This window comes from Neophocaena asiaeorientalis, unplaced genomic scaffold (genome assembly GCF_003031525.2).
Source record: "Neophocaena asiaeorientalis asiaeorientalis breed wild unplaced genomic scaffold, Neophocaena_asiaeorientalis_V1.1 scaffold134, whole genome shotgun sequence".
NCBI lineage: Eukaryota > Metazoa > Chordata > Mammalia > Artiodactyla > Phocoenidae > Neophocaena > Neophocaena asiaeorientalis.
Window position 1 is genome coordinate 12,448,022 of NW_020185339.1, and position 21,412 is coordinate 12,469,433.

Below are 21,412 nucleotides of genomic sequence, written 5' to 3' on the forward strand. Positions count from 1 at the left end.
ATCCTCAACTATGAGAGGTTGCTGCTGTGTTAGAACCAGCCGGGAGTCCCAAACATCTGGCTGGATCTTTACAGCAGGTGGCACTCCATCTGTAGAACAGCTGTGTGAATCTCCTACATATACTTTGCACTCCTCCTCCTTAACCTAAGTTTGCATGATACATTAGCAGCACCCTTTCACAAAGTAATGCAGGTCTCTAACCTTAGAGATCATCCTTGATCCCTCCTCTTGCTTTCATATCCCACATCCCCAACTCATATTAGCTCTATGTCCAAAATATCCCAAATCTAACCATTTCTCAACACCTCCAGCACTAGTCCAAAGCCACCCTACTTTCCTGCCTGGACTACTGCACTAATTGTCTTTCTCTTTTTCTTGTCACTTGTCCCTCCTCCACTCAGTCCATTTTCTACACAGCAAGGTGATCTTTTAAAAATGAAACTGTATCTTAAAATCCTTCCCATTAAACTTAGAATAAATCCAAATGCTTTACCAAATCTTTACAAGACTCCATGACCTGACACCTGCTACCCATTAACCTTTCACTTTCTTTGTTCATTATACTGGCCCTCTCATTCATCCTTTAACACATGAAGTTCATTCTTACATTCTCATGAGTAAGACCATTTGTATTTGCTGTTGTTTGTACCTGAAAAGCTCTTCCCCAGATCTTTCCAAGGGCTTCCACTTCTCAACAGACTGGTTTCCATTCAAATACTACTGCCTCAGAGACAGCTTCTTTGTCTGCTCGAAAACTATTGATCCCATCCACTCATCCATTAACCTGACAATTTTTTATAGTACTTATTATCAGAATATTATTTATTTACTAAGTAAATAAATTTATTTGCATGCTTATTCTCTGTCTTCCTTCATTAAAATATAAGCTCCATGAAAGCAGGAACATTGTTATTTGCCATACTCTTCAATCCTGGAATAATTCTTCACTCATGGCAGGTACTAGATAAATAACACAATAAATCCTATCATAATGCCTTAGTCAGCAGACTCTTGGAATCTGTGGATTTAACATATGCAGTTTCTACTGTGTGCAAACTGCTTTCTAGGGTCATGACATTCAGTAAGTAATATGTAGCATCTAGGTTTCAAAGAAACTGCTGTTCTCAACTCATGTTCACATAGTAAAACTTACAAAGTAAGGCAATCCTGGCTCTACTACTTACTCCCTAGGCAAGTCCCTTAACCTTTAATCGGGTTGTTGTGAAGATTATATGGGTTTATATTTATATCAAGTACTTAACATAGCACCTGACAGAAAATATTAGCTTTTGGGGAGTGAGGGTTGGGTGGGGGGATGAAACATGCCTATGGAAAGAAAATCAACAGGTGGTCCTAAAGGTAAGATAAAATGAGATAGTCTAATGAAGTAATAATGGTTTTCACCTATAAATAGGTGTTTTCTGGGGGAAAAGAGTATGTTATAGCTGTGTTCTTGAACTTGAAAAGCAGCAAATATCTTGAGATAGATTCCATAAAATTGTGAAGATTTGTACTTCTTGACTGAAACCAATGTAACAGCCTAATAGATTTCCCTTGTCGTGATAAAGCAAACCACTCAAAAATTTATCCCATGCTGCAGATTTTGTTCCCACTACTAAAACAACCTTACTCATAGTCTCTTCAAGGACAATGTTAAACATGATCTCATCTGTAAATCCTGTCCTGATCATTTAAGGTATGTGATTACTCCTACCTTTCAAGTACCCAGAAAACTCTGTACTTCTTCCTCTATTTTGTAGGAAAAATAACTTGTGTATTTCTCCTACTAGATTATATATAAGGACCATATCTTGTTCATCATGCACTCAACAAACATTTAGTGAGTGCCTATCGTGTACAGAGTATTGAGGATACAAAGGCAATGAAGATGTGCAATAAATAAACACAGCAACACCGAAGGCGTATCTACACTGTACAGAGATGGCATAAAAGAGAATGCTCTCTTCTACAACACATCTGCAGTCTCTAGCATGATGCAATATATATGGTAGGCACTCAAAAATATCTGTTAAACTCAATTCCTACCTCCTTTTTGAACCTTTCCCGTACCACTGTAGCTTACTGTGCTTTTCTCTCCAATCTGCAAGTCTGTCCGTATCATTCAACATGATACCTTTTAACCTATGGTATTTAACACTCTGCATATAAATATGTCTTTACCTCCCCAACTATAAAATGCTTCTAGAGAGCAAGAACTCCCAGGGCATTCATTATTAATTCAAGTATCTGTTAAATGATCCTATTTCCTGAAAGCTACCAAAATGTGTCACATGCCTAACTATACTGTCAACAGCATTATTTCTGAACCATTCCACCTGTGCTCTGGTTCTCCACAAAACAAGTAGCTTTCATATATGTATTCTTAAAATAGGAGGCCAAAGGGATGTTGTTGAAAGCATAAGTCTATGCCACTGCTTTTAAGCCAGGAGTCTGGATCCCAGAAAGAGAAGTTTATTTCCTTTCCCAGCTAGTGGTCTGGGTCCTCTGAGAATTCAGATACAAATGTATATAATGGATTCATTCAGACAGCTAGCTAACCTATGTGGCTAGATTATAGGCATATAAGAAGTACTCCTTTGGGCTTCCGTGGTGGCGCAGTGGTTGAGAGTCCGCCTGCCGATGCAGGGGACACGGGTTCGTGCCCCGGTCTGGGAGGATCCCACGTGCTGCGGAGCGGCTGGGCCCGTGGGCCATGGCCGCTGAGCCTGCGTGTCCCGGGCCTGTGCTCCGCGGCGGGAGAGGCCACAACAGTGAGAGGCCCGTGTACCGCCAAAAAAAAAAAAAAAAAAAAAAAAAACCCTTTTTTTTCAAATCCTCCAAGGCCCTAAATCCTGTTGGTAAGAAAGAAAAAGTCACACCAACGATACTACCACTTAATTTCAATGCATTGACTATCCAGTGAAATTAATTCCTGGCTCCCTGTTCATTCTCATCTAGTACACAGCTTCAGGGAGTCCAGGGGACTTTAAACCTAGACAGTGTACTTAAAATCTTACGCAAAAGTAGAGAACAAGTAGAGAATATCATGCAACTTGAATACAAGATTCCATTCACCAGCTTCTACAGTTACCACTTGATGCACAGTAGTCACATAAACCCTTGATGAAAAGTTACATATTTGGATACAAGTATACTGTACTAGAACCCATGATCACACAAGCTCCTAATCCAGCATTTTCTGGGTACCCTTGTGTACTATACAATCACTTCCACCCAAATCTGGCGAAAAGTCGCTTTAAGCAGCTCGGTATCCATTCCAAGAGGAATTCCTTCCCTTGTTTTAAACTCAGTGAGTCTCAGTTTTGGAGAGGGCACTCTTCCTTCTCCACCTCTAATCTCTCTAATCATCAAGAACACAAAACAGATAGTAAACCTCCATTTTAATGGCTCAAATTCCTACTGAACTTTGCCAATCTGAATACAGAGTTAATGGTGGTACTCAATACACTTGGGGGGCAAAAGAACTTTGTAATGTCAAGCCTAATGCACAATTAAAGTTAGCTGCCATAAGAATAACATCATGAATCTATTCCCACCTACTTATTCTATCTCCCCATCCTTTATTAAATAAGGTCAGCCCCTCAAGTTTTATCTTTCTGACTTACTTATACTACCGAAGCCCTGACCCTCAAGTCCTACATGGTAGCTGGTGTTCTCCTCTCTGAGGTGTGTGTTCAAACTACTTACCAGCTGAGAGACTTATCTGGCCCTGTCAGTTCTATCCTAACAGACAGTGACTAGGAATTCAGGCTCTGTTTTATTTTATTTTACTAGTTGTAGCTTCTAGATCTGTGCACTAGAAAGGAATAATTGTACCCTGACTTGAGACATTTCAGTTTCAGTTGATCTAAGGTTCACTTTTTAAAATAAGTTAATACCTACAATGTCAGTTAAAAGAGTGAGCCATGAATTGAAAATGCTGGTTCATCAATGCTACAATAATAAAGCCATTTATTACACTAAACTCCAACAGGAAATATCTGTCATATGTAACTTCTTTTTAAATTACTAAGTACCTTAAAATACTTTTCCTAATGAAAATAACTTTCTTCATTTATTAATCTTTGTATATCCTTAACCATCAGCACAATCATGTACACAAATTAAGTCAATAAATGTCTACCTTACCAATGAAATAACTATATTCCAAACCTAATCCATTCTATAACTTAGCCCAATTATAACTTCACATTTGTAGGTTATTATATTGTAAAATAATTACCATTCTCCTTCATTAAATAACCTTGGCTTCTCAAATGTAACTTTTCTCTATTCCACTATCTACTTTCTGCTGTGATAAATTGTGGGCTTTAAAAAGAAAGGAATGTAAGTTCTTTGCATAGAAATAAAGGGTAGCTTTAAAATTTAACTAGATATTTCGAACGTAAGGGTTACCAGAAAGGTGAAAGTAGTAGGCTTCAAACAAAAACAGTCCAAACGAAACAAACTGCTAGCTAATAATATTCCCTCAATAACTAGAATGAACATTTGCTGATAAATAAGCAACATCTTTTTTGTGTAATAAAAGGCTTAAAAATGTTTTCTACTTAACTAGAGGAAAGCTAGTATCTGTAATTAATAATTTTCCTTACTAATTCTGTACTAACAAAATTGTGTTTCATAGCAAAAAGAATGCCACAAGAGGTAGAGAGAAAAAAAATAGATGGAAACTATATTTGTCTAACAAAATAAGTTTCTTCCCCTTACTAAATTTCAAAATAAAATTGAAGGGTAAAGTGGTATGACAAACTACTCTTATATCTATCAAAACTTTGCCTTTTATTATACTGGGAAACAGTTCCAAATCACATAACTGATTTTTATTTGAAGGTGGTTAAATTATTTGGTCATCAGATTGTCTGCTTCAGTTACCCTATTATTCTGTAATCTTTGATGGGAATTTACATCCCTTTTAGCACTCCCCTCCCACTACAGAGATGAGAGATCAGCAGCCTCTGACATTAAAATATATGACAAATCTTATTAATATATAAAAGTTTGGAAAATTAATTAAAAAAAGGAAAATTTTATAATTTAGTTTTATAAGAATTATGTCATAATGATAGTTAACATTTATTGAGCGCTTACTATGCGCCAGGCACTGTGCTGAGAGCTATAAAAGTATTACAACACATAAAAGAAATAAAATCTTGTATATGGAAAAAGCTTTGAACTGTTAGTGAAAAACAGAGATTGTATACCCAGACTGAGCCAAAGTAAAAGAAGTATTTGCTAAACAAAGAGAACATTTCACAAACTGCTAGGTAATGGGCTTACATTAATAATAAGACCAAAAAACACAAACAAAACAACCTACTTAACTGACCAGTCAAAAAACCTTTAACTTCCTCCAACTGAAAACATAGAGAATGTCTATTTTTAATTTGTTTAGCAAATCTTCTTCAAAAATACTGCAAAGGAACATACACATACAAAAGATGAAGAAATAAATTTTGATCTACCCTGTATCCAAATAATCTTGAATTAGAAAGGTCTGAAATAATGAGGTTTTTCGCTAAGTAAAATAAGAAAAACTGAAAATTAAATACCTTTCCTTTTAAACCCTAGAATAAACCCACAAGGGCAGCAGTATTCTTTATTTGGTAGGTATTTTTTTTTCTTTAAATAAAGTATCCCAGAATAAATACAAAATTCTTACTTTGTTGCCCGTATAAACTTGCCCCAAACTGAGACAGCTGACCTGATGTAGATGGTGATGCCAGCATCTAGAAACAAATTAATTATATTAGAGCATAAAGAAAGTACACAGAACATTGCACTGACACTTTACAAATCTGTACAACATATCATAATATGTGAGAATCAAATCCATATTTCCCAATCTTCAGAAAAACAAAAACATTGCATAATAAATTCCATGTTACTTAAGAGCGTATCACGATTGCATGACATCAAACTATGCAAATAAAATTAATTTTTGATCGCTACAAAGTTTTTTTTCCCCAGTTACTCTAAATGAAACTATGACAGCATCATTACCTCACTTTAAAAAAAAGCAAACTAGGCTAACAAATACATGAAGACAGTACTTCAAAAAGTCTAAATTTAAGTAAAATTACTTGATTCTTAAATAATATATTAAGCTAAATTCTAAATTCAGTTTATTAAAGTTGAAAATAAAATTACCTAAATAAAAAAGTTTTGTATTTTGTAATAGTTACTGATTTTTATATAGAAATGTGTATCAAATGGGTAGAAAACTCTAACAAACATACACACAACCAGGTACGTGGAGAGGTGATACAATACCAAAGGACAAACCCAAAATACTTACAAATATGTATAGACATGGTATATAATGTACATTGCATGTACATTCATGGCACTTGTGTACAATGCCTTTCAATTTTTTGCATCATCTTTTTTTCCTAGAATAAAAATTCTTTGAAGCCATGTTATATTCATTTTTTACTTCTTCATAGAGACTAGCACTGCATGTGGCAGTGCTATAAAAAACTAGATACTTAAACTGAGTAAATGAAAATGTGTACGTGTAAGTGCATGTCTGTGTATTCCCTGTCTTGTATTAAGCAACCATCAAAACACCGTAATTAAATAAGATGAGCTACGTCATCAAAAGGGTTATAATCTAGTGGAAGGACAGAATGAATTACACAACTAATTATGTTCCAAGGCACAGTGTGGTAAGTGCTCTTAAGGAAGTATAAAGTATCACTGGAGGAAGATATTTCTAAAAAAGGGTGAGGTAACAGGAATACTTTGTAGAATGGTAACATCTGATGTGGGTACAGATGAGGGGTCTTCCAGTGTGAGACTATGCAGTGAGTGCGATAAAAGTTAGTGACACGATTAGAATACAAACAAAATAAGAAACATCAGTGACCGAACAAAGGGTAATTAGGGAAGGGAGATAAGGCCTACCCTGCGCACACTGGGGAATAGAAGAATGGGAAATAAGAGAGTGATGGGACCAGATGCAAAAGGTCTTCTTAAATGTTATGCAAAGCCAGCTCTAACTATGGCGATAAAGAGAAAAAATAATTTTAAGCCAAGAAGTGACATGATCAAACTGTGCTTTGGGAAGATAATTCCAACAGCAAAACTGGATGGAAATGGTAAGATACTAAGCTAGAACAGCAGAACTGCGACTATGAAGTTCTATTGAAATGGTTGAGATATAGGGGAAAAGAGATGGGTGGAGAATCACCAGACAGGGAACTATCAGAGGCCTCTCTGGTTTCCAGTGAAGAACTGGGCTGACATTGACCGCAGTAGGAAAGCCAGGGGGAAAAATATTTAAACAGTAGAGGTTTATACAATACACATTTCATGCTATTTTCATGTCAAAATTCTAAATTGTTTTAATTATTCTGAAATTCACAGAAGTTTTTAATACAACAGTAGCTTTAAACTAATGACATACACCAGACTCTTCTGGGGTTGGGCTAAGTTACTAAACACAGCAGTATTTAAATATAGTAACAAATTTTCTAAAAAAGCATCAAACCTTATAAATATTCCTTCTGAAATCTGGAGGGTATACAATATAAACAGTTAAACTGAAAGAATACACATTTTATGCCTGACCAAGTTATTTTGTTAGGTACAATTATCGTTAGTATTACCACATAACCGCAAATATTTTAAGCACATTAAAGGTTCATTTCTAAATTGCAAGAACAAGATCAAAGAACATATGTAACATACAATGAAGCTTTAGTTGGTGACAGAAAGTAAAATGTTTATAATAAAATCCCTTAACAATCATGATTTTCTGTTATCATTATAAGCTATAAACAAAAGTAAAGGAGTATAGTTTCCAAAGGCTTCACATAAAAGATGCTGGCCAGCATGAATCCATGACTTAGAATGATCCATAATGTGAACATTCTAGAATGGACACTAAAAATTTTACTTTTCCCAGAAATGTGTATGTTTATTGAGCACATAACTCCAAAGAACAGACATTTTATAGTCTACTTTCTCACAAAGGTTATACATCCACAAGTGAGTTCTGGTATGCCAACATATCACTCCTCTCAGCACTGGGAGATAAAGTAGAGAAGATGATACAACATGAAGGTAAAGGGGGAATGGCTTCCTGGGCCAAATATTTGAGTCGAAGAGCAGCAGGGTGACCCATTTACCAGTATGACATATTAAATATTATCATTCTCTCTATGTGTGAGTACATGAAGGTTAGTAAACAATGCTTTACAGAAACATGAAAGCAGTTTGTTTAATGGTTTATAACCTTCAAACCATCCAAGTAAAATAAGCATTGATCAGCTATACAAACCAATGTTAAAATGACTGCTTCAAAATGTGTCAAAATGCAAATATATAATTTCTTATAAAATCAATCCTAGTGGTATATATTTTTAAACTCTGAAAGCATGATTCATGAAATATATCAGTGCTAAAAATGGATTTTAAAATGGATTTAACATACAATGAAGGATTATGGGGTAGAAATGCTATTTACAAGCGCAAAGAAAATACACAAGAAATGTACTCTGGCACAGAAATAACTACAATTAACAGACGATAGAAAATTTATATAAGTTTTTACCTGCTGAAAGTTAACTGTATAAAGGTAAATTTCTTAGAAAAATATAGAACTTTAGATCAAGAGATGTATTAGAGTAGGGAATATAAGCATAAGTGGAAAGAGCCCGGCTTTGAGTCAGAAAAAAAATCTAGGTTTGAATCCTGATTCTGCCTCTTACCTATGGGAGAGCCGAGCCTCTGTTTCCTTCCTGTAAGATGGAAATAACACTACCTACCTTATAGAGTTGAAGTGAAGATTAAATTAGATAAGATATACACATATTAAGTGTTCAATAAATGGTAGCAGCTGCTGCTAGTAATCTAATCTTCCTCCCAATGCAGGACTCTCATCAATAGCAATCAGAGGGGCAGCCTTAGGGGAATTTATTGAATAGTACCCTAATTTTATATTCATTTTTGCTTAAGAAGCTAAAGAAAGAAGTTTATCAAATGAATTCTAGATAAAATAAGGAGTAGAACTTGTGTTCTTAGAGGGGGAAAATAGTAGAAAAAGATTAAATGTCACACAATCAGTAGAATGCTGAAACCAATAAGCAGGTTACTGTGTTCCCAGTCTAAAACCGTTATAACAACTACATTCTTCCTCATTTCTCAAACAGTCTATAATACAACACTTCATTCAAACAACAATAAAGCAACTAGAAGAAACAGTAATGTAATACAAGTTATTTTCCTGACTCAACAAAGAGCTCCTTTATCCTTTTGCTTAATATACAGAATATCAAGGAAATCAACAAGTTAGAAACTGTACTTCTAAAATATTTCCACTGTTACTAGATATAATTCTGAAATCCATGACCAAAAAAACTCTAAAATTATTTTGTTTTACAAAATGTATATTTGAAAAACTTAATAATAGGACAATCTGGCTCCTTCCAGCAATCCATTACAGGAAAGAAGTGTTAATTATTCTATCCCCCTCATGGTTCCCAATTGTGATCACCTCTCGCAATTATTCCCTCCAATAAAATGTACCTTCAATCACAAAACCTATTTCAAGAAACATTAAAATCAGTATGGTCAAGAAATAATTTTCTACATAAAAAATGACTTCAAAATGCAACAAAGTTTTATTAAATAAAAATTCCCTGACCACAAAAGCAATTTAAAAATGAAATATGTAAGTTTTTAAGTGTTCCTTAAAAATTCATTGTACAATATACTTAAAGGTGGTGATAATATAATTCCTAGCATTCTGTTATTTATTCCAGGATGAAAACAACAAAGAAATACGATTTTGACTATATCATATCTACAAACAGAAAAAAAAACAAAGAAAGTTTTAAATCTAGACAGAATCTGAAAAACATTTAAAAATTAAAAACAGGGGACTTCCCTGGTGGCACAGAGGTTAAGAATCTGCCTGCCAATGGAGGGGACATGGGTTCGAGGCCTTGTCTGGGAAGATCCCACGTGGCGCGGAGCATCTAAGCCTGTGAGCCATAACTACTGAGCCTGCTCACCTAGAGCCCGTGCTCTGCAACAAGAGAAGCCACCTCAATGAGAAGCCCATGCACCACAATGAAGAGTAGCCCCCGCTCGCCGCAACTAAAGAAAGGCCGTGCGTGGCAGCAAAGACCAAACACAGCCAAAAATAAATAAATAAATAATTAAAAAAAAAAACCAAAACAGTATGGTTAATAAAATAAGAAACCACTGAAGTCAGAATGCAATCTAGTAAACAAAAAGAAAGACTATTAGAAGATAATATATTAAAAAGACCAAAAGAAGAAAGGGACAAGAGAGGAAGCAGGCAGAAAAACAAAATAGTAAGTCATAGGACCTGGTAGCTTATGAATCAGAAATCAATAACAAATTATGAGTTTACCAGATATTTCAAGTAATTTTGATTAAAACATTAAGTTTTCAAAAATAACATTTTCAGAAAGTATAATATATGTTGAAATAGTCAATGTAATTAATTCCTATAGAACATTTAACATTCAGAACATACTAAAGAAAGTATGGCAACGAAGATCTCTATATTATATTGTGTGAATCTTACGTTAGAGCCAAAGCACAAATTTAAAGGTATATTAAAGGCTCTTGATATGCATTGCTAAACTGTTTTCTACAAAGTTTGTATTAATTATGCTTCCACAGCAGTTACTTCAATGTTCCCTCACAGATAATGGCTACTCTTCCGCTTAAAAACAAAAACCAAAAAACCAACCAACAACAACAAAAACCCTCTTTGCTAGTATGAGAGGAATAAAATGGTATTTTCTGACTATGATTTTTTATGATTGTTATTACTGGATGAAAAATTTTCTAATTATTTTTGTAGATGTATCAAAATTTGTTATATCTTTTAAGTATATCATTTTAACTCCCTTTATAAATAGTTTATAAAAACTCCCTTTTTATCTTTAAAATACAGAGTTTGAAGATTATTTAAATGGCAATGAATTTAAGAGATTTTAGAACACTGCCTTCAAATCGTTTGACATTTAATTCTAATTTCTTTAAAGTCTGATTTATTTACATTTAACTCTATTAGGTTATTGTTGCCATATAAGATTTTGACATACTTACATACATTCAAATTAAAAGTTTTAAAGGTTATTTTTGAGTTTTTTAGGTAAACAATTGTATCTGCAAATAATATTAATTTTGTTATTTTCAACATCGATTCATTTCCTTCCCTTTCTCTAACAAAAAGACTCAGTAAGAGTCCACTATCTCCTACACCTTATAATAAGTTCTAAGAACACAGCAGTAAACTAGAGAGGCAAGGTCCTTGCCTTTGTTAAATGTAAATTCTAGTGTAGTACACAGGAGAATAAATAATTAATAAATACATACTTCAGGAAGAGATAGTTGCTGTAACTGTTAAAATGCAAGAAAGAAGTTAGGATATAGTAGTAGTAGTACTGATAGTATATACAAGCTACTTAGGAAAAGAGTGATCAGAAAGGCTTCTCGGGTAAGATAGATTAACAGATACCTGGATGTAGTGAGAGAGAATACCATGTGAAGATCTGAAAAAACTAAGCGCAAGGTCCTGAGACAGAAACAAATTCAATGAGCCAGAGAGTCAGCCAGGATGACTATGTAGTTAAACACTAATCATGAGGATGACAACAATAATGGTGATAGAAGGTATCCTTATTTTATACTAGATTTTAACAAAATATTTATTATAAATTGGCCTGAGAGAAATCCTAGTTGCCATAATTGCTGTAGGCTAACACAAGTATGAAAGTTAGGTACGAGCTGAAAATGGTTGCCATTTGTCAAAACAAGGAAGTAGTCTACTCTAATCAGTTTCATGAGTTTTTTTTTTTTTTTAAAGTAAGGATAGGTGCTACATTTCATGTCTTTATAGCACATACTAAAACAAGGGAAAAGAGGTTCCCACAAGTTTGTGTGTCTAAAATGATTATGCTTAAGAATCACCAAATGAGTGCAACAAAGACTCAAAAGACTAGAAAATACATTAGCAATCAAAATACAGATATAGTTTTTAAGAAAACCCTAAAATTGCTTAGATTATACCGCTCCCAAAGAGTTGTCTATTGTGTCTTATATGAATGTTTTTCATTTTCTATAAGTCTCCAAAAAAAGATTATAATTAAAAATCACACAATTACATGATACACGAACTATCAGTATCCATGCTTTACATATAGATAAGGAAACCAAGGCACAGAAGAGGTCATATAACTTTCCCAAAGCCACAGAGCTAATAAATGACAGTGCTAAGATTCAAAAAAGGAAAAGGGAAAGGGAGAAATCAAGCCCACATCTGCCTACGATTTACTTAATCTTGTGAAAACATTTAAGTAATATATCTGTAATTTATATTACTTTTATACCTCAAAAACAGCAAATTCAGCATTCTTTTGAAAGACACATACATGTACAGGCATCTCTTGAAATAAAAGGCCTTGGAAAATATGAAGTAGCCCTAAAGAAATACTTAGCAATTTAATCCACACAATCTTATAAAGAACAGTTTACCAAATACTTCTACAACCATGCATATGATGAAGAAACAATTACGTTTTATGCTCTATGGTTAGTGTAAATCAGGAATTGGTTAGGTTTTGGGGGTCTTTTTGCTTTTGGGGTTTTTTTTTTGATAGTTGGCTTAAAGATTCACTCAACTACTGGCCAGTTTTCCTTTATCGTAAGTTACAATTTAAAATAATTTTCTCACTGTTGCCAGGAAGGAAAAGAATACAAAATTAACCCAGTCATTTTATTATATTTAAATTTTTTCTCTTTAAAAGCCTTATAAAGCACAATATAATCATTATCTGCAGATGATATATATAACTACTAAAAAAACCAAAAGAATCCATGGCATAATGTTATTATTATTCATTATAGTAGCAACATTTAATACTTACTATTTGGTCTTCTATAAGTTTTGCATACAGTTATCATTCAGTCCTTAAAACCACCACCCATTAGACATGTACTATTTTTCTTATTTTATAGATGAGAAAACTGAGACATACAGAGACTGAGTAACCTGCCCAAGGACACAGCTAGTAAACCATGTGACTGAGATATAAACTCATAAAACAGGATGTCCAGAGCCCATACTCCCAATCAACAAAAACTAATAAAAAGAGTTTTGTAAGGTAGTTATAAAATAAATATATACACATACAAACTATTTCATATATCAGTAAAAACCAATTAGAAAAATGTAATGAAAACGGCAACCATAAAACCCTACTTCTTAAACGGCATAAAGAACAGAAACAGAAGAGAGACGTACTCTTCTGAAAGAAGGTAAACATCAGTATAAATGTGCAACAGTCAAAAACATTTTTGTAAAGGATGTGAAAGACCTTACCTGACTAAGATGTGAAAATTGCCTATAAAGCTACAGCTATTCAACTATGTTGTAGTTCTTCCAAAGAGTCAATATGATATACAGAACAAGAGTTAAGAAACAGGCCAAAAAAATCAGACATTAGTATATATATAAGGGAGAATTCCAATTAGCCATAAATGAATGGTCTAACTCAGGGGTGGGCAATTTACTGAATGCAGGCCAAATCCAGCACACTGCTTATATTTGTAGGGTACATAAATTAAGAATGATTTTTCACATTTTAAATGGTTATATAAGTACCTACATATTATCCTTTATTTAGCCTCTTGGCCCACAAAGTCTAAAATATTTACTATCTGGTTCTTTATGGAAAAGTCTTCTAACCTGTGATCTAAACTATAAAAAAAGTGTTGGGACAACTGGATACCAGATAACCTTATGGGGGTGGGGGGGTGGCACGAGGAGGGTAATCTGGCACCACAAAATTCACACCTTAATCCAAAACACACATCTAATGAATGTAAGTTATATGTGTAGAATTAAGCACAAAAATGCTAGAAGAAAGTAGGTGGGGAAAGTCTTCCTAGGTATGATCTCAAAAACTGAAAACATTAAAACCAAAAAACCCACACAAAACTGATAAGTCAAATTCAATAAAAATGATAATTTTATATTAAAAAAACCTAAAAGCAAAAAACTGAAAAACTACTTATGACAAGAGGTTATTAACCTTAATATATGGAAAACACAGACAAATAAACAAGACATCAGCTCAACAGAGAAATAGAAAATGGCACAAAAACAGTAATCCACAAAGGAAGAAATAAAAATGCATATATGCAATGGAATATTACTGAGCCATAAAAAGAAACGAAATTGAGCTATTTGTAATGAGGTGTATGGACCTAGAGTCTGTCATACAGAGTGAAGTAAGTCAGAAAGAGAAAGACAAATACCGTATGCTAACACATATATATGGAATTTAAGAAAAAAAAAATGTCATGAAGAACCTAGGGGTAAGACAGAAATAAAGACACAGACCTACTACAGAATGGACTTGAGGATATGGGGAAGGGGAAGGGTAAACTGTGACAAAGCGAGAGAGTTGCATGGACATATATACACTACCAAACGTAAGGTAGATAGCTAGCGGGAAGCAGCCGCATAGCACAGGGAGATCAGCTCGATGCTCTGTGACCGCCTGGAGGGGTGGGATAGGGAGGGTGGGACGGAGGGAGATGCAAGAGGGAAGAGATATGGGAACATATGTATATGTATAACTGATTCACTTTGTTATAAAGCAGAAACTAACACACCATCTTAAAGCAATTATACTCCAATAAAGATGTTAAAAAAAGAAGGGAAAAACAGATGATAGTAATTATACTAATTACTAAGTTGAAATTAAGTATATTAACAATTCTTATAAATATATATGCACACATTATTAGATGTATGCAATATATTATATATAGTATTAGCATATATAGTATATAATGGTTTAGGTTACATGTAAAATTGTTCATTAAATGATCCTGAGGTATGTGTTGTTTGCTATTTATAAATAATATAATTGATTCTCACATAAATTAAGGGATTGAATCAAAAAAAAAAAAAGGCCATCTACACGGAAAAGACATATTGCCCTGTGTGTGTGTGTGTGTGTGTGTGTGTGTAAATTAAGCAATGTTTTACTGCACATCAAAACAGTAAGTTTCTTTTGTCTATCTGTAAAAACTTAAAAGCTGGTATTCTCAAGGGCACAGAGAGTGCTGATGAGAGTAAAAATTGGTGCAAACTTTCTAGTGAAAGACATGTCAATATGGCCCAGAGATTTAACTACTAATATATTTTGAAATAAAAATATGTGAAGTATAGAATCAAAATTTTAGCCGTAAATTATTCCCGACTAGCATTATTGGTAATTTTCCCCCTCCCCGACCCCACACATATTTTCTAAAGTTTGTGCAATACCCCTTACTATTTTGTAATGAAAAAAGTACCAGCAACACAGAAATTTATAAGTAGCTACTATATTATTATTCCCATTTTCAGAAGAAAAAACTGAGGCTTGGAGAAGTTCTTGCTAATAGGCAAAGCCAAGATCCAAACCCATATCTGTCCTGTTTTAATCTCCATGTCTTACTACCTTATTAATTTAAAAAAAAAGTTTTGTGAAACAAATCATTCTGTTATTTCTGTGACAATTAATCTGGAATAGTAACCAACATATGTATATGAGTGTATGTAATAATTCTGACTAAAAAATTCTGACATATAATACAGTATTTCTGTTCCCTAGAAGATAGACATCTCTGTCATTCATTCTCTGCACATACTTTTTAAAGAATTTCAGTTTGAAGGCTTTGTATCTTCCTGATAAGAATGAATGCTTTTCATCAATAAGTAATATTCCACTACCATTTTTGCATCAATCTTAACTTGCACTGTACAATCACAGTAACACACATGCACATTAGTTTCTGCAATGATGCTACCGGAAAGACATCCCAAATTATTTAACTATAACATCAAATCTTAAACTTAGAAATTTATGTAAAAAATAATTCAGTTATAATTTACATCAAATAGCAACTAGCTAGAAAGGCAGTAAGATAACAGAAAATTAATTAGATGACATTATTCTGTCAGCTATTCAACTGCACAAGAAAGCCACCAAACACAAAATTTGAAAAGAGTCCTAATAATGCACTTGATAGTTTGTTGCCAAAACAACACAATTTTCAAATAAAAATAAAGGGGAGGGCTTCCCTGGTGGCGCAGTAGTTGGGAGTCCGCCTGGTGATGCAGGGGGCACGGGTTTGTGCCCCAGTCCGGGAGGATCCTGCGTGCCGCGGAGTGGCTGGGCCCGTGGGCCATGGCCGCTGGGCCTGCGCGTCCGGAGCCTGTGCTCCGCGACGGGCGAGGCCACAGCAGTGAGGGGCCCGCGTACGGTGGGGGGGAGAAGGGGAATATCACCAAAACAGGAAAACAAAACAAAACAAAACCCCACCAAAATTCTAACTTAAACCTTGAGTAAGCCTATGTGTGAAATTCTAAGACACAGGAAGTAATTTACTAATGATCAACTTTAATGAAAAATGATAGCATTTGTTACAAAACTTAGAATTTTAAAAGTGTTTTAAAACATCAGAAAGAATCTCATTAGATTAATATCTAGAGTAAATTGCTGTATAGACAGGGAAATTAGGAATAGCAAATTTATAAAAGTTTGAAAGGGGAAAAAAAGTTGGGCAGGTACAAAGAACAAGAATGCAACTGGTTTGACTACAGTATATAGCGTATAATTTAAAGTGGCTTACCAGAATTTGAAAACAACAATGGAATTTATTTTAAAATATTTTATCTATTTGCTAATTATGACTTGGCTGTGTTCTAAATCCTTTCATTCCAAAAGGGATTACTGAACTACTAACCTTCCAAAGCATTTAACTCATACTTCTATAATATATCATCTTCCATGTTTTTGAATACAGTTCTTCAAAACTTTTCTATTGTAGCATACCTATAGCTAACAGAGGAGAGATGGTCTGCCTATCTGAGGTCTAGGATTATAACCAGAATAACAGAAAGCAAAGGAAAGGTTTCATTGCAGCCTGACATTATATCTTTAAATCTGTACAAATCAGCTTTCTGCTCTTTATAAAAGTGTTGTTTTAATATAAAAACAAGTTATTTCACAAATTAAAAAAACAATCGATGTTCTAGAAGTAATACCTTGTTTACCCCATGTCTTTTGAGTACTTCCTACCACAGTATTACCATATCTCAACTTGAGAATCATACAGTATTTTGTCTCCAATAAGAATTTAAGAAAGCTCATCATCTTTGTATCCCCAGGGCCTAGCACTATGCCTAAAACACAGTCACTCAACCAAAGGTGGTACTCTACAGTTCATATACTGCTTTTCAGGAATCAGAAAGAGACAGACATATACTATTGAGTAAACACAGCTTAACGGGTTAACTTACATCTTTTTCTGACCGATGCGGAAACATAGAAGACTGGCTGTAGTACATGTTTTCATCATGGTAGTCACTGTCGACCCCCTCTACAAACTTCTTTCTTGAAGCACCAAACATGCTGTTTGTCACCTAAACAAAAATATTACTTTTATCAAGAATAATGTTTTGGAAAATGTCAGGCTTTATCTTACTCCTATGTGGAAAACATAAAATGAAGGGAGCATTGCTAAGATAAAGAAACAGATCAACTAAGAATTAATGATACAGGTGAGAAAGTCATAACAATGTAGTAGTAAATGTTTACTTTCAGGCCCTGAAATCAAGAGGAGAAACTTAAAGTCTGTCACATGCAATGATTCCAATTATTTTAAAAGAAAAAATATTACTTATTCTTGAAAATTGGCAACCCAATATAATTTTCCCATACAAAGATTTTTTTAAAATTAAGTTTGGGTTTAATTATTCAAAATTTTCACATGCATCTTCAACATTAGTGTCTTTGTCATTGTTATACCTACTTTTTAAATTATGCTTTCCAGAGCATATCATCTTCACTTACAATCTAAGTTTACTGAGATATAGCACTTTTTGAGTCCATGTATAATGGCACACTGGAAATCTTATCTCAAGCCACAAGCTCTCACTCATGTAATAGTAGGATAATTTTTTCACTCATCATCCTGGTATAAATTTATGATCTCTACTACATAACCTGCTTACTCTTTTGCTTTTTAAGTCTTTACCATATCCAACACGAGTAATTTTGAGCCCTCATCAAGATAATTACTAAATCTGTGCTAATTTTTATTTTATTTTTTTCCATAAGGTGACCTGTATAAAGCTTCCAAAACTATCAACTGACAGGTTATTTAATTAAGGTCAATGTGTCTTATCCCTAATAGTACTCTGTAGATCAAAGTAAACTGAAATGTCATGATAGACTTGTAAAGACTAGAATACACAGTGACTATATTTTTTCACAAAAAAAATGGGGAAAAACTCATCAAATTTGACATCTGTCTGGTACACTCATTATGAATAACGGTATTTTCTTCCACTGTAAGAAAAAAGGAACTTTCTTTTACTTCTCATTTCAAAATGAAACACTGTAGTTACTGCTGTTAATCAGTAGACATGGTGAATTGGTATACTGCAGATTTTAAGGCTAAATTTGATGTGCAAGTTTGTTGAAAACACCTATGTTACTTAATAATTGCTTTATATTTTAAGTTCCTTGTTAAATCTGTAAGAAACTCAAATATTTAAGTATTCTTCCTGTTGAAGTCTGAGAAAAAGCTATTCAGTTAAATATGAATACCAGTCTGAAGACAACTTAACCACTGCTTTGCTGTATGTTTTTAGGCTATATATCTCTTTAGGTGTGAAATACAGAAAGATATTTTCAAGGATCTATTAATTTGTTAGAACATACTTTATCTTCTTTGGGCAGTGGACTCCCTGGTGAATCTCAGGCAAGGACTTCTATAACTCTGAATGTAATTTTAGGGACTAGGTAGGATCCCTCATGCCTAGCCTCTAAGCCCCTCTAAGTAGTCCCTAATAGGAAAGAGAGGTTTTTTAGTGAGTTTTATTTCAGAAAAGTAACAGTGGAAAAAAGCACTTTAGAGTCTGCAAATTAAGACTCTTTACACATGAGATTTTAAAGGTTTGTTTTGTAAAAGGATACATTTAATTCTCTTTAAAGGACAATTATTACTGAGCTCTAATTCTAAAAAAAGGATAAACACAGGAAAATGGCATGAAACTTGCAGAATTCACTAAAATTTCAGGAGCGTACCAAGATATCTCTCATCACATTTTACGTACATAAGTTAAGTCAAACGGATGCAAAGTGAACTCTTAACAATTGTGATGTAACATTCATCATCAAAACCAATTACAGACTCTTAGAATCCTAAAATTGAAATTAATTGTACTGAATAAAAAAACTTCATTCTAATATTGTGCAAAGAGGTTTTACTGTTTTGAAAGCAAAACTAAACACGTGAAATGCCTCAGACAGAGGAAAACAGAAATGTTCTCTTTCACCAATACCAAATTTTCCCAGACTCACTGTGTGTGTGCCAGAGGGAGGGAGAGAAAACACAAACATGTAGAATTTCATTTTTGTTTTGTGTGCTTCGACACAAATTACACAACACTGAAAATACTAATTATTTTTACATGACTTCAGGAAAAAAAAAAAAAAAAAAGAGGTAAGAGTGTAATACTCTGCCTTCATTTAAATGCAAGCCCCAGTCCCAGGGATTGGTACTGGTATGAAACAAAGAATTCTCGGATCCATGGCAAAATCAGAAAGAAAAAGGAGGACAACATAGTAAGTTTTACAAAAAAGCTAATTTTGGGCTTCTCTGGTGGCGCAGTGGTTAAGAATCCACCTGCCAATGCAGGGGACACGGGTTTGAGCCCTGGTCCGGGAAGATCCCACATGCCGTGGAGCAACTAAGCCCTGTGCCACAACTACTGAGACTGCGTTCTAGAGCCCGTGAGCCACAACTACTGAGTCCACATGCCTACAGCCCGTGCGCCTAGAGCCCATGCTCTGCAACAAGAGAAGCCACTGCAATGAGAAGCCCACACACCACAAGGAAGAGTAGCCCCCGCTCGCTGCAGCTAGAGAAAGCCAGCGCACAGCAACAAAGACCCAACTCAGTCAAAAAAAAAAAAAGATAGTTTTATTTAATTTTAAAGGGTGTGTCTTGTATTCCATATAGAATGATGGAATGGAGTAGAAAAGTATTTTAGACTAGCCAGGAAGGGTGAAACTAGGAAAGTAACAATGAAGCAGAGAAGTAAAGGAACTAACTAGCTAAAGACAGGAAGAGCAGTCAGTGCAAAAGTGAACAAGGTCCTCAGTGGTGCGGCTCAAACAGAATGAATTCAGTGGAAGATGGCAGGAACTGAAGTCAGAGATACTAGTGTGAGCAGATCATGTGTCTTGCAGGCCTGGGGAACTCTGGATTTTATTCTATGTGAAATGAGAAGTCAAGAGAGGATTTGGGGGAATTCCCTGGTGGTCCAGTGGTTAGGACTCGGTGCTTTCACTGCCATGGGCCCAGGTTCAACACCTGGTAGGGGAACTAAGATCTCACAAGCTGCACGATGCAGTCAAAAAAAAAAAGAGAGAGAGAGGATCTGTGGGCAGTTTAAGTGACATAATTTGGCATATTTTATTTATGTATATATTTAATATGAGTGTAGCTACTCTGTAAGGAATGGACAAAAGAGGGGACAAGAGTGGAAGCAGGGAAACAGGTTGGTGAGAGATGGTGGCTCAGACTACAGTGATAGTGGTAGGGGATATGTCAACACTGTACTGAAATATATTAAAATTACTGGTTATATCACATATATTAAAGTCAATTTGATAAACAGAAATTTAAAATACTAATTTAAAAACAAAATCATACTTCATTCTACATTACATATAAAATTTGTTCAGATATTTGGTATATACAATTTGTCAGCTTTCTTCAAGCAAACATATAAAGGGCTTATATCAATTCTGTTAACTGACCACCTTCTCTCTCAACTCTCGTATCACATGTTTTAACAAAGGAGAAGTAAAAACTGAGATTTCACCAAGAAAAATACATGAAATATGTTGTACCAAAAGCAATGTTTCTTAAGTCTTTTTTGAATACAGATCTAAAACATGTAACTAAGACATTTAACACTTGCTTTGATTCCATAAGAACTAATCAGGATACACACACACATGTTAGCTTACACTAATTCTTTCTATTAGCCTGACAACCCCCCGCTCCCCAAAAAAGAGTTGGCCTCAAAATGTAGTAGAGAGGAATTAAACTGACAAGCAGAATGGAAGCACTAAGTTGGCTGGCTGTTCCCAGTAAACACCTTCATTACTTAATTAGGACTGGCTATGAGTTCCTAAGGTCTAACATTCTTAATATATAAATATAATATTTCAAAGCCAAATGCAGTAACTCAGAATACTCACAGAGAATTCATAAAACCTCAAACTTGAGATAATCTTAACCAACAACTTCAAAGATGGGTAAAGTGGTCCCTGAT

The 21,412-nt window shown here is 34.4% G+C and overlaps 1 protein-coding gene across 5 annotated transcripts in view; it reads right to left on the reverse strand.

Annotated features, from left to right (window-relative positions):
* CNOT2 (CCR4-NOT transcription complex subunit 2) overlaps positions 1–21,412 on the reverse strand; it is a 110,961-nt gene that overhangs the window by 28,125 nt on the left and 61,424 nt on the right. For 4 of the 5 annotated variants that reach the window (XM_024736975.1, XM_024736978.1, XM_024736974.1 and 1 more), the window contains 2 exons: positions 17,360–17,482; positions 5,681–5,747 (listed from right to left, as the gene is read on the reverse strand). In XM_024736975.1, the coding sequence (XP_024592743.1) occupies positions 5,681–5,747; positions 17,360–17,482 (190 nt within the window). The remainder of the gene's footprint in view (positions 1–5,680; positions 5,748–17,359; positions 17,483–21,412) is intronic. The other variant, XM_024736976.1, reaches the window with a different exon arrangement.